Below are 25070 nucleotides of genomic sequence, written 5' to 3'. Positions count from 1 at the left end.
AAACAAAGTGCCCTCAATACTCAGACGTATGTGCATCTTCCCTTCTCCCCACTGTTCCTCAGTTTGCTTCTCACACACTAAGGAGAAAGTTTACAGCAAAAACTAGAAAACTCAAAATAGCTGTTCTGGAAGGCAAGAAAAACATCAACAGAATGGAGCCCTTGACATCAGAGCTCACCTGGTAGACATCTCATCCTATATGTAGCAGGTGTGCCCCCAGGGAGAGCAGGAGAGATTGGGATTCCCACCTATGATGCATCAGGCAGCATGGGGAATCCTTCAGCCCCACCTTTCAACCCAGGGGCATTGGAAAAAGAAGGAAAAAAGAATGTTACTGTATTTGCTTGCATATTGGCTGTGCACCCTCCTACTGCACTGACAGGTTCCACCTTCCAACAGGCATCAAGTAACAGACTGCTGTAGTTTTTGGAGACTGCATCCATTATGTAGGTAATTAAGTTCTTTCACTGCTTCAGTTGCCTCCCTCCACCTCTAACCTCAGGGGATTCCCATGTTGGGAAGCCTTCACCCCCCACCAAGACTGCCTGTGGGGTGAACTGTGCAGCTCTGTGGTGTCCAGGCTTTTCTTGGGAGCCTTCAATCAGTACAACATGAGCTGGATTAAACCAGTAAAGCTACTGGCAAAGCAGTTCCACATTAGCGATCATAACCCCCCTCGGGCCTTTTGAGCTGAACAGACAGAGCTGCAAATCTGTCGGTCCTGGTTATGACAGAGAGGCTGGCTTTATCATATGGAAAAGGAACAAAACTTGAAGATGGCTATGATCTCTGTAAGGGTCACATGCAAATGTACAATATAAGGAGGTTTTTAGGCTTGTCATTGCAAGCAATGATTTCCAAAGGGATTTTGATTTTTCTGAGAGAAATCCTGTTCACGTTGTGTTGGAGAAATGCCTGTGCTATGAAGAAAAAAGAAAAATACGCCCAGTGAGGATCATGAAGTCCTTGAATTTAGCTGTGACCTAACCACCCCAAAAGGCTCCGGGCAAACAAGAATACTGAGAAGAAGATAAAAGTTATTCTGGTGAGGGCAGAGAACCAGCATGTATCAAAGGCCAAGTCACAGCCATAGAGCAGGGTAAAGCAGCCCATAGTGGGAGCTATCCTACCCTGTGGTGGGGCATCCCTTACTTCTCTCCTCCCCTGTTGGACAGCAAGACCTACTCAAGAAGTCTTCATCAAATGTGGGCCTACTACCCTCACTCCATCACAACACTAGAGACTTTTGCTTTCAGCTTTTATTTTCCACACACGTATCTGTTATGCAACGGCAAAAAACATGAATTTGCACAGCAAAGACACATCATGCTAATCTATCCATTCTGAAGCAAAACCAGCTTAGCGCTGTCCCTTGGCGTTCAAGTCAGTGTTACTGGATAACTCACAGCCCAGCCCTACTGCACTGGGACAGCATTTAATTGAAACCTCTTACCAGGTGCCCTGTAGTACAAAATTAGGGCCCCTGTCTGCACTTGCTGTGTACAGAAATTGTAACTGTAAGAACTGTACTTGCTTCAAATGGAAAGATGTCCCAGGCTAGATAGGAAGAACTAAGCCTGCAGCTTGCCTAAAGCCCACAGCCACACCTACTCTTGGTGCCAGATATAAATTTTTATCAGGAACAAGTTCACACCAGCAGAAGGTTGTCTTCCTTTTTTTTTTTTTTTTTTTTTTTGTAGGAAACCAGAAATCGCTGACAAGCAATTCACAAGCAATAAAAGCGGGCACCCGCTCACCCCTGTCCTCACATAACTGCTGCCTAGAAGGGGGGCTTGCAGGCTCCTGCTCAGCAGGGCTGCACTTTGAACCCCACAGTGCAAAGGGCAGGCGGGACGATCCTCCCAAAGCAGGAGGTGGAGTGCTGGAAGGAAACCAGAAATGGCAAGATCCTTCAAAGTGTTTGCTGGTAGCAGAGTGACCAACTCGGAAGCAGAGTCAGCATTTTGTAGCTCTGATCACCATGGACAAGTAGGGAAAAAGGTCTCGTTCACCTCCCCTCCATAAAGGTCAACAGCCACGGATGACTCTGTCGTATCGTTTAAGAGATTATATCACCATAAAAGCTCACTATAAAAGAACAACTTCCATTCAGGCTTCTTGCAGGGGAGATCCTCAAGTGAGTGAGTGAGAAGCCAGTCTCATTGACACGGCTCACCCCGCAGGAACAGCGTTACAACATCACTCTCATTTGAAGCGTGATCCCTTTGAGACTGCCAGCGAGAGGATGGTGCAATCCCAACGGAAAGCATCACAGAGAACAAAACCATACAGATCTTTTGTACTAAATGTATGTGCTCATCTCCTGGCCCCAGCTCTGTCGGTTGGAGCAAAGCTCTTGCTTGGTTAATTAGTAACTGCGGCAGAATCACATTAACTTATAACTCTTGAGGCCCCAGTAGTCACCAGGTTGCAGATCCCAGATTGACAGGCATCACACTTGCTCTACCCTTCAAATTAAAATTCCTTGATGAGAAGGGCTGTTGCTTCATACTTAAACACTGAAATTACTGTACCTAACTTTGTTTACAAGGAATACTGTTTGACAAAAAGAGACAAGTCCCACTCACACAAGCTTTTAGCTCTGAGGTTTCTGTCCAGTCTAGGGCTTTAGGTACTTGAAGACAACTCAATTACATGACAAGTTGCTTTTCTAGAATTTGTTTACTAGAACTCTCAAGCTGATATAATCACTAGTAGGTAAAGAGCAAGATTTGACTCATGTCTTTAAATCACAAAAAAACCCACAAACACTCATGTGAGAATCCTAATTTTCAACATGCCTACTGACCCAGTCACCCATCTCTTGCATTTAGAGGTTGTGCAGTAAACCAACACAACTACCAAAGACAAACAGCCCTTTCAATGTCCCACAGACAACACAGAAGTGTAGCAAATCCTGAAAATCACTCTTCTGTTCAGTGAAAACTGGCTGTCTACTAGAAATCTGCAATGCTGTCAGGCAGTTTTAGCACAAAACAGAAGAACAGCGGCTCAAAGGTCTCCAAGGGCTGCTACTCACGACTCTTGAGAGTGAAAAGTTAGTACAGACAGAACCATAAACAGAGAAGAGAGTATTTTTGAGTAATGGAAGACAGAAACGAGAAGAGTTAGAGACAAGTTTGGAAGAATCAAAGCCTCTACGCTACTGAGACCAGGAATGGAAAGCCAGAAAGATAAGCTGACCCAGCCATTGCGCACCAGGTACATGCAGCATGAAATGCTTCTCCAAGCACTGTGGGCTTTGCTCTAAGAAAGGGATCTCTCTACCCTCTGTGCTCTGATCTAGCAACATCGTGTTTTAATCCAGACCCAGCAGAGCTTCTTCTGCCAGCAGATATTGAGCCATGTTGATTCCCAGGCCAAAGGAAAGAGGTGGATTCCCTCAGAAGTTACTGACAGACCTCACTTCATCGGTGCAATCACAGAGAAAGTGAAACAAAAATCCATCATTGGATGGTCTTGAAAGGACTCTGTGACCTTCGCAGGACACCGAGGTTGGATCAATTTGCCAATCAGGTCATTGGTTTTTTTTGCCATGTGCTGTAGCTCATTCACACCAAGTAGTTGCACTCCCATATGTAACTGCTAGGCTGTATTTTAGGATCCTGTCAAGTTAGGTAGAGTGCCAGGGCACACTCATCAGGGTATGGTTCAGAGGAGTCTGTGTTGAATCTGCATTTTATAAGCTCCATGAATGAAACTGTAAAATGTAACTGTGGTATTAGAAGTGCAATTGGTTTACCCAGACTGGCAAATGCACCACAGCTCTACAGAGGCACGTAAGGTAATAAAAATGTGAGTTGTTCTTAAGTATTAATGGAAAAGATTATGCAGAATGAGATACAGACCCATTCAACACACTGCTCACCCACTCCCTTCACTCTAGGCCATTTTATGATGCTGAAGCAGCTGTAAAACTGACTTACGACTCTTAATATTGAGTATACACTACAAAATGCCTGGAAACAGGCAAGTTCTCCAGATCTTCACTCCTCTTTTCTACATCTGCTCTTTAAGTGAGCAAGACAAAATCTGACACTATTCCTCTCTCCAATTGAGTGTCAGTGATGCTCCAAACTAAGTGACCTTGCTCATAATCCCAGGCACTACAGTGTTTGATTCCTTCAACAGAGAAGGGAGGGGACTGGGGCACTGAACATCTATGAAATGTGGGCTGGCCAGCTCCCTCCTTTCCTCTAAAACCAGCCTGAGCAATACTACAGTGTGCCAAAAGGAAAACTGTCTTTGGATGGCTTTGCCACTTCTGCAATTGCGAATGACTCAATATTTGTGTGTCAGAATGGATTTTATACATTAAATTAAAAAAAAAAAAAAAAATTAAAAAAGGGTCTATTATATTACTACATTAGGTTAAACAACTGACAATTTTGTCCCAAACATTTGCTTTGGCACAGAGCACTGAAGAGGCTGAGAAGAGTATCTCAGGTTCCCTTCTTCCATCACATGGCTATCCAGAGATCTAGAATAGGCAATAATCACATAATTAAAAACTGCATTGTAATGCTTACACACCGAGCCTTGAGCAGCCTGGTCTAGTGGGAGGCAAACTTGCCCACGGCAGGGTGGTTGGCACTGGATGATCTGAAAGGTCCATTCCAACTCAAGCTATTCTATGATACTACAGCGTCAAATAACAGTTGTACAGATATCTTCCATTCTAGTATTTCCTAGCTTTGACTGAACAGCAAAACCACAATAGCGCTTCGTTCCTATTTTAGCATTTTCCAGAGATCACAATCGGCAACGCAACCTTTCGATCCATCTCCTTCTCCCAGTCGTGTTACAAAGCAACTGATGGAAGATACCACACTGTTACTGTGGTAAACTGACAAAGCTTTTGCATTGATTAGATGCACTCGCAGAAAGGAGCAAACCTGCAGGCAATTCACTAAAGATAACGTGTTTGGTTTCAGAAGTTCCTGAATCACAGCTTGGTGAGAGATTGTTGCACTACCCAGCCATTTTGCTGCACTACTGAATTTGTTCAGAAGTTGACGTTTTCCCCTTCCTCTCCATCCTACTTCAAAACTGGCCATTAAATGCTGCCTATGCAGACAGGGCTGAAGTTCACGTCTGCCTGTGACAGATAACATTTACACTCAAAGAGGAAGCAGAATGGAATCTGGTTCACTTGCGGAATCGGCTTCAGAGTAGAAAGGAGTTTGCTAACTTGGCAAACGTTATGGAGAAAACAGCATCACCTCATCTTTGCTGAACAACAAGAGATCTTAACAACCAGTTAGAAAGCAATCAAGAATCATTCGCAGCACAATGTCAGATTCGAACCTCTACTGCACTTCTTCTCCTGGGCTCTAACAAAGCCGGGACCCCATGAGGAGCCGGAGCTGTTCTGACGCATCCCCTCCACACCTCCCTCTCCACATGCCAGCAGGAGGGCCGCCTGCAGCAGCCCACATTTGCCCTTGCCAGCACCACAGGCATAAATCCCCAGTGTTCTGCAAGGGCAGCAGAGCTCCTGGCAGCTCTGACCCTGTGGGTGCCACACTGTTAGGCAGCCAAGAAGCCTCTGTCACATGGCAGCCCCCCCACACACACACACAATTTTCTGTTCAGGGAAGAAATCTGCAGGTGCATTAGGCTAAGTCTTCTGGATCTTGGTGGACAAATTCCGTCCCACCTACCGCTCCCCTATCCTCTTCACGCATGAAGTCTCCATGCTGGACCTCAATGCCCTTTGCTTTATGTGAATTCTCCCAGAAGGATCGGGGGAGATGCCTTTTATTAGCCAAGCAACCTTGAAAACAACATTGTTTTCCAAGAAGGTATTTTACATATCTTAGATAATTCCACGAGGGATTTATGTACTCTCTTCTTCTGGTAACGCTGCAGTCATAGCCCTAAATAGAGAAACAGCTTCAGGGACAGACAGCCTGTTAGATGAGGCAGAAAACAATTCAGTTCTGTGACATAAAGGTTACTTATGTGTCATGGTAAACCGCAGACATTTATGGGAAGCCTGGACTCACCAGGATGGAAATCCATAAAACCTGAAAGGGACCAGGAAAGCAGCCACCTAAAAATGTGGGTTTGACTAGTACCAGAAAGGTAAGTGACCTTCAGCAGAAAGAACTCAGATCAGAACAGCAGCAATGCTGAGCTTTGGGTCTGTGGGCTACCAACCGCTCACTGTCTCACCTGCTGCCAAAATGATCACCTGTGTACTCAAAAGAGGAGTAAATACATCTGGGCATTCCCCTCTGTTCCCATTAAAAGTAAGGGTTTTATGCTTCTGGTTCCTGTAGCTTTCCTGCGAGCAGGGTAGGAACTGGAAAAGAAACAGGCGAGGTCCTACATTCACACTAAACATGCACACTATTAAAAAAACAGATGATACAAGATCAACAGAGCATGAAGAAAAGATCATCAAGTAAATCTGACAAGGTTTTAGGGAAGAAAAATCTTTTATGGTCCAGTTGATAATAATTTTAATAAGGAATCTAGGAATTTCCTCAAGGCTGCCATGTGATTCAGAAAATAAGAGCTCAGAACTGCTGCAGAGTCACCACGGCTTCTTTGTAATAGGTTATTAACTCTGATCTTTTATTATAACCTAATAGCAGAGGCAGATAAATGAAATCAAAACACATGGCTCCAAGTCCCCAGGTCTGCAAGGACAGATAAGGAGGAGCACGGCTGAGAAACTCCTGCACGTTGAAGCTGTCCAGGCCACCAGGAGGGCAGCTGTACAATGGCTCGTAGAAAGTGGGCCAATCTTAAAATATTAGTATTACAACACAAGGCTTTTCAAGCAGAATTCTTGTAGCTGTGGCATGCAGGGAGCTAGAAATAGAATGCTTTGGATTTGGGCTCACACACGCAGAGATCTGCCAGTGAAAAACACTACGAGCAAGTGCCAGCGAACATTTGAACAGAGCCCTAGGAAAACTGACAAAAGGGAAAAAAAGCCCAGACACCGATCAGCAGGGGAAAGAGACCAGTGCAGATAGCCTTCAGCTTCTTTCCAAAAATGACTCCGTTGTTCAGACACTCCTTGCTGCACCTTAGGAACTGGATGCTAACTGATCCTGGAGACGATGGCAGACCAAAGAGACGCATCTCTGAACTGCTTGACTTTGCTCACTGCACGCCCTTGCCTAAGCTGAAGGGTTCCTTGTACTTCCTTGCTTTAAACTGGAGCTGAATGGGTCGGATTCGAGCCGTACACCCAGCCTGCACAGCTCACTGGCAGATGGACTTATCAGTGCTGCTAAGAGTTCGAGGTCTGTCCACAGGAATAGAAAACTGCTCCACTTTCAACAGCTTTTTATTTATTTTAAAATAAACAATGCTTTCTAGAAGAAAAGCGTTTCTGCGGACTGCTTCAGAAATCATGTTTATTCATACTTGAAGAGATTAGAGCAGCAAGGGAATGGGAATGTGCGGCGGCTCTCTCAAAATTAAGTTTCTTGCCTGGCAGCGTAGAAGTAAAGCATATATTCATTTTGCAGTTGTGGGCAAAGAACATGAAGAACAGGCTCACCACCAAACCCTCCCCCCACCCTGCCCAAGCACCAGGACAAGTACAGAATTAGCAGCTCCATCCTCCACAACAGTGTAAGGACATCTATCCTGCCGTGCTTGGCTCTTCACCTCCTCCTCGTGAGCCTCCATCCTATGTTTGGGTTAAAAATATTTTGTTCCTGCCCCAAAAGTACGCTTCATAACCCCACCCGCTCAGCTCATTTCCAAACTTGTTTAAGAAAAGCCTCTTCCCTTGATCAGACAGAAGCATTTCAGTGACAGCAACACCATCCCACGAGCTGCCCGCAGCACTGACAGCAGTGAAGGCCCTTGGGCAGCACCCAGGGCTTTGAAGCAGGCAGTGGAAGGTCAGCATGGTGGGAAAAGGGTGATTAACAACTGTAAGCTTATTTATTTCCAACGCTGTACGAGAGAGCAGCGTGCAATTTGATTCTCACCCTTAATTTGTACATTCTCACGGGAATTTGGCAAGGTTGCTCTGAAGAAGAAAGTTTGAAGAACAGTTGCAAAAGACACTGCGCTATGCCAGATCAAGCAAGCTATCAGTTATTTACATTCATTTCAAAGGACAAAGGAAGCCATTTATTTCCACCGTATCTGCTTGTTTAAAGAGAAACCAGTTAAGACAGAGCTCATCCTAACCCCGGGGCTTGTTGATGCAGACCCACCAGCATAGCTGTTGGGGAGTAAATGCTGGGTAGGATTGAAGTACCCTGAATTAAGCCACCCCTACAGAACGCAGGAGGGCACATGCATTGGTAAGCTGTCCTAAATCTGTGCTGCTGGGAGGTGTCCTGGTGCAGCAAGGGAAGTTCTCTGACGATCAGTGAGAGCATCCTCTGGTCTGTAGCTCCCAGCAGCCCAGGGGAATTACAAAGCCTGTTTTAAGCACAAATTTCAGAACCTAAAAGGAGGCATATCTGGCTCTGCCACAACTCCAGGATTGAAATGCTTATCTAGTTCTGCCAGCTATTAAACAAAAGGACTCTAACATACAGGAGTACTTCACTTCCCTCAATCAAGGAGTAAAGCATCCCATGTAACATTCATTTCTTTAGACACACTGAGTCTGGCTACAGGCTCAGAACCACATTGTGCTGTGTGGAGTCGGAATAACGGAGGGGAACAAACACCATGACTGCACACACAGCAAAATGCACTTCACCAGCCAGCAGTTAGGTGACATAGCTGAGGTTCCCAGATCCCAGCTGCAGATCCTGCAGCACTGAAACCACAGGCGAGGCTCTCCCACCTCTCCCGCCCAACAGCTCTGATGCAGAGTAGCATTTCCCCACCATTAGACTGAGGCAGAAGGAATTAAACAGTAAAACTGCAGTACATTTGCCTTCCATCTGTGAAAGTGAGAGGAGAAAGAGGAAACCAACGGCATAACTCTGAAATCCCCCACCCTGAGTTAAGAAGGAAGGAAAAGACCAAACACCATACCATCGCAGCCCGGTGCACGGACCAAACAGCACCTGGAAACATAGGTGGACATTGAAATTTGTTAACTAGAAAGACCATCTACCAAATGTACAGAACTCTTTTCCAGGTAACTCCTGGGTGTGATACAAGGCAAATTCAGATATTTCCCATTAACCTCGCTGTGCCAATGCAGCTATTTGGATCATCTCCCCAGAACCACGCTGGTCAACAGTGCAATGCTCTGAGCTCACCTCACTTCCCATCATCCAGCATGGGAGTCTGCAGACATCCCATCTGTTTCAAATCTCCCTATTTCTTTTCAAACGTTTTTCTTTTACAGACTGAATTGCTTTTTGGCTCGCAGAGAGGTGCAGGTTCCAAACTGGGGAGAAAAAGTGTTTTTCTGTTTTCTCATAAGCAAAACCTCATAACAATTAAGACATCTGCCAAGCCAACGCTCACTGCAATTAGAATGGAAAGACTCGACCCTGTTATGAAGCTACAAATACAGATGCTACACCAAAGATGCAGAAAGGTATTTCTTCGCTCAGTTGAGTATGGTCCTCAGGGCAAGGGACAGCCTAGGTAAGAAAATCCATGACCCAAAATGCAACACAAACAGGTGCACTCAAATACACTGCAAAGCACCGACACTGCCTGAGTCACCAGATCAAAGCATCAATCACCATAACAGGAGCACAACCGCAGAGCCTATGAATGGAGTGGGAATGCCATGTTTATCCCAGCACGTGTGCACACTAAGCAGGAAAGAGAGGAGCGACCTGCACCAGCAGCCCACCTGCTCCTCCTGCCTGGCCAGCTGAAAATGCATGGAGAGATGTGGCCGAGTAACGGCTGCAGATTCACGTCAGCAGTTTCCCGCCACGATGGGCAGATGAGTGGAAAAAAAAAAAAAAAAAAAAAAGTGCCTGGCACAGTGCCCACACACACATCCCAGGAGTGGGGAAAAGCGGCGGGGGCACATACCATCTACCAGCCCCACATCAGCCTTCTGGCTCAAGAAGCTGGCTGATACCAGAAGCGCGTCCTCTCACTGCCCCCCACGCACCTTTGAGCCCCCCGCAGCACCCACACCTCCTGCCCTGCCGTGAGCCCACCTTTCTTGAACTCCTCCAGCATGGCGTCGAGCTTGGTGTCGTTGAAGACGAAGTGCAGCGGGTGGTTGTAGAAGCGGGTGATGGTCTTGAGCAAAGTGCAGTCGTCAGGGTCCACAAAAGCCAGGTCCTTGACGAAGAGCAAGTCCACGATGTTGGAGCGGTCACCCTCAAAAACGGGGATGCGGGTGTAGCCGCTCTCCATGATCTCAGACATGGTGTTGAAGTCCAGCACAGCCTCAGCCGCTATCATGAAGCAGTCTCGGAGAGGAGTCATCACGTCCTCCACCGTCTTGGTGCGCAGCTCCAGGGCCCCCTGTATGATGTTGAGCTCCTCCTTGACCAGGTCGTTATAAGGGTCGGTGACCCGCAGCATCTCCAGCAACTTCTCACGGTTGTAGACCGTACCGATCTCCTGGCCCAGCACGCAGTCCAGCAGCTTGCTGACCGGGTAGGAGGCCGGGAAGGTCATCATCATGAAAAACTTGGTGAGGAAGATGGTGTTGGCGCCCACGGCCAGGCCGTGCCGAGAGCAAATGGCCTGCGGCACGATCTCGCCGAAGATGACGATACCGATGGTGGAGACCACCACGGCCACCAGCCCAGAGCCAGCAATGTCGTCCAGCAGGATGGTCAGCGTGGTGTTGACCAGGACGTTGCCCAGCAGGAGGGAGCACAGCAGGTAGTTGCCCTGGCGGCGCACGGGCTCGATGCGCTTGGCGTAGTTCTTCTCCTTGTCTGTGCCACAGTTCTGCACGATGCGCAGCTCCATGGGGTCCAGGGCCATCAGGCCCAGGTTGAGGCCGCTGAACATGCCCGAGAGGCAGAGCAGCAGCGAGATGAAGATCACCTGCAGCCAGAAGGGCAGCAGGAACTTCTTCTCCTCGCCCACGATCATCTTGGTGTCCTCTCCGTCGTGGTAGATCCAGGTGGTCTCGCCCCACGGCGGCGGCCCGTCCCGCCCCTCGGCGTCCACCATCCTCCCGGCGGCCCCGGGCCCCAGCGCGGCGGCGGAGACGGAGGTGCACAGGTAGTAGGACTTGCTCTTCTCCGTCTTGCGCAGGGGCTTGATCTCGATCTCGATGATGCCGGAGGTGCGGCGGTTGAGCACGATGTGCGGCAGGATGATGATGTCCGACGTGCGGATGCCGCAGCGCTGCGGGGCTCCGCCGCCGCCTCCCGCCGAACCGCCGCCGCCTCCGCCGCCGCCGCGCCCCGCCGCCCCCGCCGCCGCCCGCCCGCCCCGCCGCCGCTCGTGCTCCGTGAAGGCGATGCGCGACCACGTCTCGTTGTTGATGTTCTGCCCGTAGACCCGCAGCTTCACCCGCGTCCGCTCGCTCACCCGCAGCGCTCCCCCCTCCATGAAGGAGACGTCGTCCGTGTCCTCCAGCCGCAGGCCGATGATCACCGTCTCCTCCGCCGAGGGAACGGAGGCGGCGGGAGGCGCGGCGGCGGCGGCGGAGGCCGGGGGCCGGCGGCCGAGGCAGGCGGCGAGCAGCAGCAGCAGCAGCTCCACCCGCGCCCCCCGGCCGCCCCCCGCCATGTTCCCGCCGGGCAGCGCGGCCATCTTTAGTCAGGGCTCGGCGCCGCCGCGGCCCCGCATCGCCGCTCGGCGCCTGCGGCGTGCCCCGGTCCCCCGGCGGCGGCGGTGGCGGCGGCGGGCGCGGTGGCGGCGGGCGAGGCGGCGGGCACGGCTGCCCGCGGGACCCGACGGGCGGCGACTGCCGGGCCGGGCCGAGCCGAGAGCCGCCTCAAGCCGCTGTCCCGCCCGCCCCTCCCCGCCCGCCGCGCGGGGGCGGGGCCTCGGCCGCGCTCAGCCAATCGCCGCCCGCGAGCGGGCAAGGGGGCGTGGCCGTCAGTCCGGCCCTCTGCCGCCGGCCTCTACCGCGGCCTCAGCCCGAGGGGCGCGTGACTCCGGTGTGTACGCCAGGCGGTGGGGGGCGGAGCCGGCCGCGAGGAGGCGGCCAATAGCGGCGCGGCCGAGGGTTGAAGGGGTGGAGCCTCGGAGGGGCGCGACCAATGAGGGCGCGGAGCGGCCGGCGGGTCGGAGCCGGCGCGTGCTGCGCGCGGCGAGTGGACGGGACGGGACGGGACAGAGCGGGTAAAACAGAACAGGACGGGCCCGCTCGGCGTCCGTCCTCCCGCCCGCCGCCGCCGCCACCGCCGCCTTCCACCCACATCCCGCCGCCCCACAACGCGCCGCTACCCGTTCCCCGGCTCCGCTCCGCCGTCGCTTCTCTTTGCTCAGCGGTCGCGCAGTGCCCCCTGGCGGCCACTCGCCGCCTCCCCCGCGGAGCGCCGAGACCGCGCAGAGCGGGCTGATAGTTGGGTTTAGCAGCCTTTTCCAACCATGACGGTCATACGATGCTAAGATCTCCACGTTTCTCGAACATCTCCAGGCTCGTGGGTCGCCCCATTCAGGTGCCAGAAGTCTCTCGTCGCGGCCGTCGGGCACCGCTCCTGGCACGGACACGCACGGCACAACGAGGGGTGGGGATGCTCACATGGCTGAGCTCGGTCGGGGCTGGGACGGCAGTGCCGCTCAGCGCCAGGGCCCGTGGCTGCAGGACTCGGAGCACGGCCGCCGCAGCGCCGGGTCTGCAGAACCGCCGCATTTCCCTTCACAAACCTGCAGGCTTAGCGCTTGCGCTGCACGCGGAGCTCCCCGCTAGATGGAGTGCGGGAAAAAAACAAAGCTCAGCGGCACCGCACGGGGCAGGGATTGGAATCCCGGCTCCAGGAGCGGGAGGTGGGGCTGTCCGTGCCCGGGGGCCGGCTGCAGAAAATGCAGAGGTCGGCGCGGGGGGGGTTAAAACAAGAAGAACAGCTAGGCTGCGCCTTTTGCTTCTCAGGAGCACTGGCTGAGAACTGCGGGCTCCCAAAGATTCTTCCCCCACCTTTGGAGCCGCCCTGCCCGGCCCCGGCATGCCCTGTGTGGGATCCAGGCATTCGATGTGCTGTGAGCTCACGTCCAGCATCTGGTCCGCAGCGCTCCCCGTGCAGGGGCCGGGCAGGGCGGTAAGACGACTCACGAGGGGGTCCCCAAGGTGCTGCTCACCCTCACCCCCAGGCAAGAAAGCGAACCCCAGCTCAGCCACACTGCTCAACTATTTCTTTGTATTTTCTCTCCGGTGAAGCCACAGCCCCCCCCCGCTCCCAACGCTGTGGAGACATCGCTGTCCGCTCAGCAGCCCTGCGGCCCGCAGGTCCTGGCAGCACCACAGGCAGGAGCTGGGGCTGCCCGCTGCTGCAGCAACAGGAAGGGGTCACAGTTCTTCTCCTGGAGGGTAGAGAACAACGAGGGATGGGGTCAGGCCATGGGGTAGCAGCACTTCCCCACTACTTGCTCCAAACCCTAGCAGAACGCCATAGGCAACAGCTGATCAGTCCATTCACTTTGCTATGCCATAAGGGGGACACTGAGAGCTTCTCTGGGACTTTCACTGTGCTTTTAACTGAGAAATGCTTGGACAGGACCAAAGAGTCAAATGCAAGACTGTGTTTCAGGGACAGACAGCTGCAGGGCTTTATCTCCTTTGCCTGTCAGTGACCCCTACTTCATAGCCCCAGCTGGGCCAGCTGAGGCTGAAAGGATGACGAAGGGGCAAGGAGAGGCTGCCAGCAGATAAAGGAGCTGCAGGGTCAGGGTTGTCAGCCAGGGCCAAGCTCACAGCAGCAGAAAGGGGCAGCTGGGGGTGGCCACCGCCTGCCTAGAGGAAAGATATCTCTCATAGAGACCTCCAGCGGGTTCAGCCACTAGTCCCAGTGTCCCCCATAGACATGTGCAGGGGATGAAGGGTTCTCAAGCCACAACAAACCCCTCTGGATGCAAAATAAACCTCAGCAAATCCAAAAGGGGTAGAGCTGCCCAAACTCAGGCACCAGGTGCCATCCAGTCTCCCACAGGCTCCTGCTGGGCCCAGAAGAACATGGGCCTCCTTGTGTCATGCGACCACCCATTGATACTTCAGGGTAGCCCTGTGATAGCACACAGCAGCAGTGTCCCCATCCTAGAGCTCAGCACATAGCTACCAACCTTCATCTTCCCAGGACAGCAGCCTTGTGGTGCAGCAACATCAGTCCCACCACCCTGGATCAGGAATTTGTCTGCAAACCTGGAGCTCTGCAATATCGCAGCCATTTCAGCATCCACGTCCACCACTTCTCCTTTCTGGGGAAAGGAAAACATCATGGGACTGGAGCCTGGGACATGTAGCCCAGGGGTCCCCAACTGCCCAGAGAGATGATGCTCAAAGCCCAGTCCAAAACCTGGAGATACACCCACAACTGTCTGCAAACTGCCTGGTGTAGCACCAGGGAAGTACTACTCCCATCTTCGCCCCAACACATTGCACAGCTCTGACTTCCTCTCCATGCCCTGTTTGCAGTTCCCCTGGTTTATATGGAATTTTAGGATCACTGAGTTGGAAAAGACCTCTAGGATCACCCAGTCCAACCATCAACCCATTCCGACCATGCCACTAACCAGATCCCCCAGTGCCACATCTTCACGGTTCATGAACACCTCCAGGGACAGTGACCCCACCACATCTCTGGGCAGCCTGTTCCAATGCCTCACCCACTCTTTCTGAGAATAGATTTTTCCTAATGTCCAACCTGAACCTTCCATAGTGCCATCTTTGGGAGCCCAAATGTGCCTCCCCATACCTTGAAGGTGAAGTTGGCATCAAACACCAGCTCTCGCTCATGCCCCACAATCCCACCATTGTAGATGACCTGGCCTGGCCCGGCCCAGCTGCTCCCTGGCACCTTGAAGAGCCGGTACGTGGCTGAGACGAAGCAGCAGTCACCTGCAAGGGAAAGGCACTGTATATGGAGTCCCAGTGCAGTTCTCATAACCAAATGGAGACGGTGGAACCCTCACCAATGATTTTCTCTAGCTCCTTGTTGCTGACAGTGATGGGGCTGGCGGTGACCAGGCACGGAGGGCTGAAACCCACCTCCTTGGCAATGCTGTACAAGTCTCTCCAGAACAGGGCTCCTGCCAGGCACTCTCCTGAGACAAGGACATGGGCACGGTGACACCATGCACATCAGACCCAAAGGCTGCCCATCCCATGTGTTGCAGTGCCCTACACACCCCACAGCACCCTGTGCTTCCTCACAGCTTCACTCAGGTGCTGGTTGGCATAGACATCGCTGAAGTACATCTCTCCTCCAGGCTGAAAGGCAGTAAGAAGTGGATGGCAGATGATGAGACTGAATAGGCACCTGCAGCAAAGCCATCCCAGCCCCACTTGGCTCCCTACCTTCAGCACACGGTAGGCCTCCCGAAGCACAGCCCTCTTGTCAGGGGCGAGGTTGATCACACAGTTGGAGCTGGAAGGAGAACACCAAAGATTCTTTGCAGCATCATCACCTTTGCTCAGCACCACCAGCTGCACATAGTCCATCACTCATTGCAAGATTCAACCATGAAAAAGGGAAATTCCATATTCACAGGCTATAGCTTAGATCCTACCTCTAGTTTTTAACTTCCAAACACATTGTTGAAGTGAGCAGCCCAGCAGGATTGTACATAGAATCATAGAACAGCTTAGGTTAGAGGGATCTTAAAGCCCGTCCAGTCCCAACCCCCTGTGGTGGGCTGCGTTCCTCCCACCAGGTCAGGACCCCGGGCTCCATCCAACCTGGCCCTGAATGCCTCCAGGGATGGGGCACCCACAGCTTCTGGGCAGCAGTGCCAGGGCTTCACCTCCCTCTGAATAAAGAATTTCTTCCTAACATCTTACTTCAATCTCTTCTCTTCTAGTTAAAAACCATTCTGGATTATATCCCTTCTATTGCATCAACTGCTCCACTTATCTTGGTGTCATCAGCAAACTTGCTGAGGGTGCACTGAATCCCACTGTTTATATAATTGATAAAGACGTCGAAGAGCATCGGTTCCAAAATGGACCCCTTGGGGATGTGGGTGCAAATCCAGTACAATCTCTGCAGGGTACCTACATGACAATATCATAGCTCTCATCAGTCAGCCCAGCATCACCGAGGTTCTCCATGTAGCCCTGGAGGAATTCCACGTTTGGCTTTTGGTAGCCGAACTTCTCCATGTGATAGGCAATGTGCTTTTTCGCCACCTCGACCTGGGAGGAGGAAGGGAAGGAATATGGCAGGACTCGGGGTGGGGATGAGGTGATCCCGTGGGTGGCCCTGTGCCATACCTGTGCCTCAGTCATGTCGATGCCGGTGACATGGCCCTGCTCCCCCACTAGCTGGCTCAGCATGTAGCAGTCCCTGCCACTGCCGCTGCCCAGGTCCAGGACCCGGCAGGATGCCAGGCACTCCGGGATGACCAGGCCACAGCCATAGTACCTGGGGGGTTTGGGCTGAGTGAGGGTGCAGTCCATGGGAGGTGGCACGGGGGGGAAGTGTGAGGCTCACCTGGCCACCACCTCCTCATGGACATGCTGCAGAGCATCTCTCACCGCCTTGGGAACGGGCCTGGTCAGTGTGATGCAGGCATTGGTTTTCAGGTCCTCTGTCTTCTGCAGCTCTCTGCCATAGTAATCCTGGCAAAGGAAACACAGGGGCCACCTGACTGCAGCAAGCTGGGCCATCGTGCCTCCACACACACCAACCTGAGGTCATGCAGCTTGCACATGCCAGCAGTGCCCTCTGCAGCTATAAATCTGGGTAACGTTACACGTTTCTCCATCCCAACCCTCCCCAGCTTCACCTGCTCGTCCCTTCCCAACCCCATTATGAAGATGCGCAAAATGCTGCTCCAAAACTCCACTGGCAGCAGCCACCTGCCTTAGCACTCTCACCAGGATCCCGCGGTGAACTTTGTCCCGTGTCAACTTTGCCTTGACTCAGTGTCATGGTTTTGTGATTTTTGGCTTTCGGTATTCCGCATCATAACTTCATGTGGGGCACTGGGAGTTTAACTGTTAATGCTCAAGTCCTGGGTACCTGCCCTGAAGAGAAGAAGAACTACATTCCCCAGGGGACTTTGCGGTCAGCAAGAGGAGGTTTAACTCCTGGCAGGGTTCACCTGATGGGCTCTTTTTCACCTGCTCTTCGTCGTGGGCGCTGCTCCCATCTCCCTGCTGCTCAACTGGACTGTGCATCTCACCTCAGCGTTGTGGTGAGGCCTATCCAGCTTTTGGACATTCTCTCTCTCATTATATTTGATTTATTAGCTTCAATTCTGATTATATTGTATAATAGTGTATTATCTTGCATTCCGATACTGTATTCAGTAAATTAGTTTGTTTCTCCTCAGATCGTTGCCGCTGTTTTTAATTATTTTGGGGCCCCCTGTTTCCTTTTTTTCCGGAGGCGCAGATCCATGGATCCCCCCACCCCGCTCCCCACGGAACCGGGCCAAACCAGCCCGTAAGCCGTTGACACTCAGCACTCCTTCCCAACCCCCCGCTCACACCCTCACCTGCACCTCGTAGTGGATCTGGTCCTGGGAGATTTGGTCCTCGGGGGCGCAGTCCCTGCACGGGGCAGCCACTGCAGCAACAGGAGCTCAGAGCTGGTGCCAATGCCACTGCATGGGCACCACTACAGGCCCTTCCCAAAGCCCCTCCTCAAAATACCAGAACGCTTCCCTTGCCTCCATCTGACAACCCCAGGGAGGCCCCAGACCCGCATCCTAGTGGGAAGAACACCCCTTGCCAACACCCCAGTTGAAACACCCCAAACCCATCCCTGCCAGAGATATCCCTGTAGGGCAAATCCTCCTTCCACAACGTCTCCCAGGGTCCCCCGCGGGACAGGGCCCAGCACCCTGAAGTGCGACTTACTGCTTCCAGCTGCAGCTGGGCCACGCTCCGCCCCGGCTCTTTGTTCCCTCTCAAGGTCAGTTCCCAGCAGGCCTCAAACCCTAGCATGCAGCCCTGCCTGCTGCCAGCACCAGCAGCCATTCCCATCCAGCTGTGTCCCTCTCACAGCACAGTCCATCTCACCTCCTGCTTGCCCAAACGCAGGGAAACCACAGGGTGATGTTCCAACCCCTGCAGATGGGAACTCTGGTGGGGAATAAGCCACCTGCAACATGGACACTGTGTCCACAGGAAGATCCTGGTGTGAAGCAGTATGCCACGCTGTTCCACACTGGTCAGGGTGACCGGTAGCACACATAGCTGCAGCATAGTAGTGCCTGGGACAGCTCTTTTATTCTCAAGAAGCTCCAGGGAAACTGTTCCAAAGGGTAGCTTTGATCCAAGCACCAGGAACCCCCAGGGCACAAATATCCCCTGGCACCCCACTGTTTAGGTGTCACCTCACACAGTGCAGGCTACAACCCCTGCTATCAAGGTAACCGTACACAAGAGATGAAAAGATTACAGACTTAAGGTGTAGAAAACCAAGCTTTTATAACAACAAAGCAAATCACCGCAGCCTCTCCATGCCCTCCATGGCTGCGTTCTTGCTTGAGCAGAGGCACAGTGCAGAGGAAAAGCTAACAGTATCACTGGACACCTCGACAGAAACATAGATTGGGTGCTGCAAGATGAGGGCAGGAAGGCAGTGGTTCTGGAAGAGCAGCAAGGGCAAAGCCACATGGCTCTGCACATCAGCAAAACCACGCTGCAGGAATGTGGCAAGCTGATCCACGCTCTTGTCCTATCAGCTGATGAAAAGCACACTCAGGCAAACAAGTGCTTCCAGTGTGCTCCAAGTGCTCCAGATAAAAGACTCAAGAAAAACGAGGCATAGTATTTATAGCTTGCACCTCATTTCACCGAGAAGCAAGCAGGAACCCAGACACTAAGACCTCAGGACAGAGCAATGCAGAACTGAATACACAGGCTCCTGACATTCTTTTGCCCCTCACTGCCCACATCCCAGCCACGTCTCTGGACGCGTTCCCAATCTGACAGATACACAGCACTACCAAGGCTGCTTAATCAAGAACTGGAGGAGCAAGCCAGAACTGGAATGCAATTGAAGGCCGAAAGCAGCGCAGATGCGCTGGCAAAGAGATGACATTCCAAATTCTGGCTTAGCAAAAAGTAAGATAAGCTCAGAGCAGGATGCTCACAAAGTCATGTCCAGCTGGCTCAGTGGTGCCTGCCCGAAGTCACGCTTTCTAAAATTCTGCTCTGTGACAGGCACCTCAGTTCATGCTGAAGCACCTCTACACCCACCCAACCACTTACAGCTCCCACTGATTAACATGCCCTAAATAAAGCGCACCCATCATCTCAGTGTCTAAATAAGGTCCTGTAGCTGTAGTTATTCTGTATTTAAAACCCGCAGCTCTATTTCATACACTTCGTTGGGAGGGTGGAGGAGAAATTATATTGTATGAAAATCCCAGCTCTACGATTGTTGGAGATCGTTAGGTAAGTATTCCATCATCTTACAGGAGACAGCTAATGACTCAGCAGGGATGGGAAGAAAAATCATCGTGCTGTGGACATACAGACAAAAGGCTTTGGATGGGCAGCACATGCCGCATTCTGGGCTGACAAACCATTTCAACACAGGGCCGTCAGCTGAACAATGCAGGTGCTGAGGTACAGGCACAGTCTGAGCACCTCACACTGCACGTGATAAGAAAAGGAACACAGGAACTGTTGTAGAAGTGAAGTTTCTGCTAAGGTTCCAGTTAGATGTAAGGAATCAGGAGAGTGTTCTGAACACAGATGTGGATGGGAACACCTGAGAGGTGCCTGCACACTCAGGAATGTGCACTCTGTGTGTATCCCAGCTGGCATTCAGCACCATCCAGACACAGGTCTGAGCCCCAGACCCAGGAGGAAAAGGACAGCTCAGTGCCAGTGGAGATGTCCAATGCCTTCAGCTAGGCTTCATTTCAGCAAGTGACTCAGCTGGTCCCTCAGGTTTGATGACTGCTCCACACTAGGGACAAAACAAGAAAAGGTTCACAGTGAGATCTGTACTTAAGCACCCAGAACAGTCTTAGCACTGACATTACAGAAAAAAGAAATCCTGGATCTCCCCAGCCCAACTCCATATCCTCTCAAAGCAAACCTCACTCTTTGTGCTCCTGTGTATGTTAATGAAACAAATGGAAGCTTAGCATAAATCATCTCTTCACCCAAATTCTCAGCCCTCCACAGTACTGATCCTCACAGCAGTGAAAACTTATCCTGCTGGGCCAGCATCTGTTTCAAAGGCAGCTGCAAAAATTTCCAGTTGCGTTCTCCCCTCCCCTACTCTATCAATCACTCATTGCCTTCCCATCGGCCTTGACATGCTGCTTCCCATGTCTGCCCGGCATTCTTCAGTTAGGTACTCACTTCTTCTGAATCGCTTCCTGCCTAGAGAAAAAAAGGATAGGAAAGAGCATCAGAAAAAAAAAAAAAAACAACAAAAATCTCAGAAACAGCTTTTGTGTGATACTGATGAAAAGGGACTTGATTGAGAGCTCAGAAGGCCAAAACCTTCAAATGTGTCTGGATTACGTCCAGACCAGAAAGCAGTGGCTCTTTTCTCCCTCTCAGCATCACACACAGGTACAGGAGACCTAGTGCATGGCGCACAGGAAGCAAAAAATCACAGTTTCACTCCAAACAGCCTCATCCATATCAGTGGATGTGGTGGGGCTGGAGAGTACTGAAGCACTGGCACAGGTTGCCCAGAGCGGTGGTGGTTGCCCATCCCGGGAGACACCCAAGGTCAGGCTGGAGGGGCTCTGAGCACCTGATGGAGCTGGAGGTGTCCCTGTTCAGCACAGAGAAGTGGGATCAGAGGGTCTTTAGGTGTTCCTTCCCACTAGAACAGTTCTACAGTCGCAGTCCCAGGGTGTGTCCAGCTATGGGAAGTGGCAAACGGGCCTGCATGGAGTGGCTCCACAGATCTTTACAGAATCATTGAATCACAAATTACAAAGAAGGAAAATCAACAAAAGGCTCCGCTCAGATTCCCAGGGGTCCATACTTACTGGTACTGCAGGTGCGTGGTTATTATGGCCATTTTCCTTAAACTCTGTGGAAAACAAGATCGAGAATGAAAGCCTCTGACAGCAGCCGCCCAGCAGAACCGCGGCTGCCCCAGCAGACAAACACAGCTTACGTCTTCGGAGTGCAGGATGGCGTCCTCTTGCATCACCATGTTCCTGGCGGCCTGGCCCAGCAACTGGCAGAGGAACGCGCGGAGCGCTGAGGGGCAGCGCCAAGCGGAGGGAAGGGAGGGGAGGGGAGAGAAGGGAAGGGAGAGCAGGGGTGGGGATGGAAGAGCAGGGGTGGGGACGGGTGGGGACGGGTGGGGACGGGAGCGGCCCGGCCCGGCCCGGCCCGGCCCCGCCCCGCCCCTCCGGCCCGTCCTGCCGCGCCCTCCAGCGCGCCCCGCCGCTCACCTCGGCGCTGCGAGAGCCCTTCAGCACCTGCTTGGTGAGGGCGATCACGTCGGTGCCGCAGCTCGTCACCTTCTCGGTCAGCAGTCCCTTCACTGAATGCCCGAAGCGCGCCTGAGCCTCCGCCGCGCCCCCTGCCGCCATCTTGCCGCGCCCCGCCCCGCCCCACGGCCGCGCTACGGCGAGCGCCGCGGGCCTGAAAGGCCGGGAACGCGCTGCGGCTCCTCAATGCCGCTGCTCTGTGCTGCCCGCTGCTGTCCTGCAGTGCCGCCCAGTGCCCAGTGCTGATCGGTAATGCCCGGAGCCGTCCGGAGCTGCCCGGCCATTCCAATTGTGCCCAGTACTACTCGGTCTTGACCGCTATTACCCGATGATCAGGGCTGCCCAGTGCTGCCCAGTGCTGCCCAGTGCTGAGAGGGGCTGCCGGTACCGCTCGGAGCCGCTCAGTACAGCCCAGTGCAGCCCATGCACCTGGAAGGTTTCCCAGAGTGGCAACAGCCCCCAGCCTCCTCCTGCCCACCGCCGCGCTGGCTGCAGCCGGAGCATCCCCAGAGCTCCGCTAGCACTCCTGGCCCCGCTGCCTTCACCCCAGCTGCAGCGCTGGCCCGCTGCCCGTCACCCCCCCCGCCATCTCCCCGATAAGCTGCCCAGCCCGTCCCAGGGTCAAGGGGATGCCTCCGAGTGGCTATAAAGGCCCTGGAGCCACACGGTCCCGCCGCCGTCCCACCATGCCGCCTCTTGCTGTCCTGCTGCTTGCCCTGGCCCTGCTCTGCGCCTGGAGGCTGTCGTGCAGTCAGGCTCCCAAGGGGACGGGGACGGGGCGGCTGCGGAGCCTTCCAGCTCTGCCGCTGGTGGGGAGCCTGCTGCAGCTGGCCGGGCACCCGCAGCTCCACCTGCGGCTCTGGCGCCTGCAGGGTCGCTACGGCAGCCTCTACGGGCTATGGATGGGCTCCCACTACGTGGTGGTGGTCAACAGCTACAGGCACGCCCGGGAGGTGCTGCTGAAGAAGGGGAAGGCTTTCGCCGGACGGCCTCGCACTGTGAGTCATGCTGCCACGGAGACAGCGTTGGCGGATCCCCTGGTGTGGGGTGAGGATGCTGCATGGGATGACCCCGTGGCTGTGTGTCCCGCAGGTGACCACGGACCTACTGTCCCGTGGGGGCAAGGACATCGCCTTTGCCAGCTACGGTCCCCTTTGGAAGTTCCAACGCAAGCTGGTGCATGCCGCCCTCTCCATGTTTGGGGAGGGCTCAGTCGCCCTTGAGAAGATCAGTAAGTGTTTGGTTTTCACCATGCTTGGGTTTCCTGGGATGCCAGGGGCAAATAATTGGGAATTGATGAAGCAGCTGGGAGCTTTCCCCCTCCCTCCCCCCTTGGCCACCCTTAGAGCTCACTGCCCCTCTCCTTCCATCCGAAGTCTGTCGGGAGGCTGCGTCCCTGTGTGAGACACTCGGTGCTGCACAGGATATGGCCCTAGACATGGCCCCAGAGCTCACGCGGGCTGTCACCAACGTGGTCTGCTCCCTCTGCTTCAACTCCTCCTACCGGCGCGGGGACCCCGAGTTTGAGGCCATGCTGGAGTACAGCCAGGGCATTGTGGACACTGTGGCCAAGGAGAGCCTGGTCGACATCTTCCCCTGGCTGCAGGTCAGTGGGAGCATAGCAACCACATGGGCCTTTTCCTTTTGGAATAGAGGAAGGGGCTGGATTGCATCATCCCACGTGAACCTTCTCGGGGCTTTTCTCCCCCAGATCTTCCCCAACAGGGACTTGGCCCTGCTGAAGCGATGCCTCAAGGTCAGGGACCAGCTGCTCCAGCAGAAGTTCACTGAACACAAGGTACTGAAGGGGCAGGGGATGCCTGGGGCTGCAACTGCTGGAGCTGAGCTGTAGGACTATGCACGGGACAGCCCAACTCACATGTGTTCCCTGGCAGGAAGCATTCTCTGGGGACACTGTGAGGGATCTGATGGATGCCCTCCTGCAAGTAAGGCTCAACGCTGAAAACAGCTGCCCTCCTGAGCCAGGTCTGGAGCTGACAGATGACCACCTCCTCATGACGGTGGGGGACATCTTTGGGGCCGGCGTGGAGACCACCACCACTGTGCTCAAATGGGCTGTGCTCTACCTGCTCCACTACCCTGAGGTACGGCCTGTGGGGTCCCTCCTGCATCAGGGCCATCTCAGAAGGCTTTGGGAAAGAGCGACGCTGGGGGAGATGTCAGGCTTTTGAGATAAGCGGTACAGGGATGTGAGAGTTTTGTTTCTGCCTTTATCTGCCACGGTGTGCTGGAGATGCTCCTTGCACAGAGCATACCCCTTCCAGGCTCCCTCCTATTGCAGGTCCAGAAGAAGATCCAGGAGGAGATGGACCAGAAGATTGGCCTGGCACGTCACCCCCACCTCAGTGACCGCCCGCTGCTGCCCTACCTGGAGGCTACCATCAGTGAGGTGCTGCGCATCCGGCCCGTGTCCCCCCTGCTCATCCCACACGTGTCCCTCGCTGACACCAGGTGAGACCAACTTGGGTGTGGACAGAGGCTGGGGAGGGAGCGTCCATCACATGCTGTGTCTGCTCTACAGCATCGGTGAGTATTCCATCCCCAAGGGCGCCAGAGTGGTCATCAACCTCTGGTCTGTGCATCATGATGAGAAGGAGTGGGATAAACCTGAGGAGTTCAACCCTGGTGAGTTGTGAGCTCTTAGCCCAGTGCCCAGGTGGGAGGGATGATGAACTGGGGCAGGTCTCAGTCAGAAGAGGCAAATCCCCATCCCCAGCGGTGCCCCTTACCCTTGCAGGCCGCTTTCTGGATGAGCAGGGCCAGCACATCCACTCACCCTCTCCCAGCTACCTGCCCTTTGGGGCCGGCATCCGCGTGTGCCTGGGTGAAGTCCTGGCCAAGATGGAGCTCTTCCTCTTCCTGGCCTGGGTGCTGCAGAGGTTCACACTCGAATGTCCCCAGGATCAGCCCCTGCCCTCACTGGAGGGCAAGTTCGGTGTCGTGCTGCAGGTGCAGAAGTTTCGGGTGAAGGCCAGGCTGCGGGAAGCCTGGAGGGGTGAGATGGTGGGGTGAGATGGGGTAGTTGGATAGTGGAATGGAGTGGGTGCATGCCATAGAGACTGCGCTCTGAGTGCCTTGTGCGATTGTCGGAATAAAGCTGTCCCCCACCCAGCACGGCTCACGCTGCTTTTTGGGCGGGTGAAGAGGGTAGTGCAGGTGGGAGGGTTCAGATGGCCCCAAGACCTCATGTGAGCGCTGGGCTGAGCTGAGGGCATGGCCCCTCTGCAGGGCTGCAGACATTGCCACATGGACATGGCATGGGGGGGGGCCATCTGGCTGCCACAGGTGGCTGGAAACCTGCTGAGTGCAGGGGAAAGAAGGAAACAGCTCAAACACGGCTACATTTTTAGCTCCTGTGTGGCTCCCGCTGTGCACAGGCACATACCGCATGCACCTGCGTGGCTGTGTGCTTGCAAGTGTGTGCAGGCACAGAAATGCATTCCTGCATGCCCACACACACATGCATGCACATACACATTTGTGCACACGTGCATGCTGAGCCCATTGCCAGTAGGAGCCAGCTGCCATACCCTGCCAGCGAGGGCAGCGTGCAACTAGGTTTCTGGTCCTCTATTATCTGACTTCTTAATATTTAACCCTGTAGCTCCGCACACCTCCACTTT

General features: G+C 53.6%; 4 protein-coding genes across 4 annotated transcripts in view; 1 reads left to right on the top strand and 3 right to left on the bottom strand.

Moving 5' to 3' along the window:
• The window catches only part of CNNM2 (cyclin and CBS domain divalent metal cation transport mediator 2), a gene marked incomplete at both ends in the record, with an annotated part of 100623 nt that extends 88971 nt beyond the window's left edge, over nt 1–11652 (bottom strand). Inside the window, 1 exon segment of the mRNA XM_079536556.1 lies at nt 10089–11652. Within this exon segment, the coding sequence (XP_079392682.1) occupies nt 10089–11652 (1564 nt within the window).
• A 1617-nt stretch (nt 11653–13269) lies between these two features.
• AS3MT (arsenite methyltransferase) lies at nt 13270–17989 on the bottom strand (the record flags this gene model as incomplete). The annotated part of the gene is made up of 11 exons (XM_079536141.1): nt 13270–13365; nt 14122–14256; nt 14754–14896; nt 14971–15102; nt 15187–15268; nt 15356–15425; nt 16056–16192; nt 16271–16421; nt 16491–16618; nt 17500–17570; nt 17767–17989. 11 exons carry the CDS (start codon nt 17987–17989, stop codon nt 13270–13272), a joined length of 1368 nt encoding a protein of 455 aa, XP_079392267.1.
• A 1887-nt stretch (nt 17990–19876) lies between these two features.
• On the bottom strand, nt 19877–21528 carry BORCS7 (BLOC-1 related complex subunit 7; the record flags this gene model as incomplete). The annotated part of the gene is made up of 5 exons (XM_079535681.1): nt 19877–19928; nt 20330–20350; nt 20974–21017; nt 21105–21167; nt 21388–21528. 5 exons carry the CDS (start codon nt 21526–21528, stop codon nt 19877–19879), a joined length of 321 nt encoding a protein of 106 aa, XP_079391807.1.
• Nucleotides 21529–22112: 584 nt separating this feature from the next.
• On the top strand, nt 22113–24459 carry CYP17A1 (cytochrome P450 family 17 subfamily A member 1; the record flags this gene model as incomplete). Its single annotated transcript, XM_079535931.1, has 8 exons — nt 22113–22424; nt 22519–22657; nt 22803–23032; nt 23138–23224; nt 23322–23531; nt 23729–23898; nt 23969–24072; nt 24185–24459. The coding sequence occupies 8 exons, from the start codon at nt 22113–22115 to the stop codon at nt 24457–24459; spliced, it is 1527 nt and encodes a 508-aa protein (XP_079392057.1).
• Nucleotides 24460–25070: the final 611 nt, after the last annotated feature.

This window comes from Tetrao urogallus (genome assembly GCF_951394365.1).
Source record: "Tetrao urogallus genome assembly, chromosome: 5".
Taxonomy (NCBI): domain Eukaryota; kingdom Metazoa; phylum Chordata; class Aves; order Galliformes; family Phasianidae; genus Tetrao; species Tetrao urogallus.
This window is presented reverse-complemented; position numbering and strand designations above follow the sequence as displayed.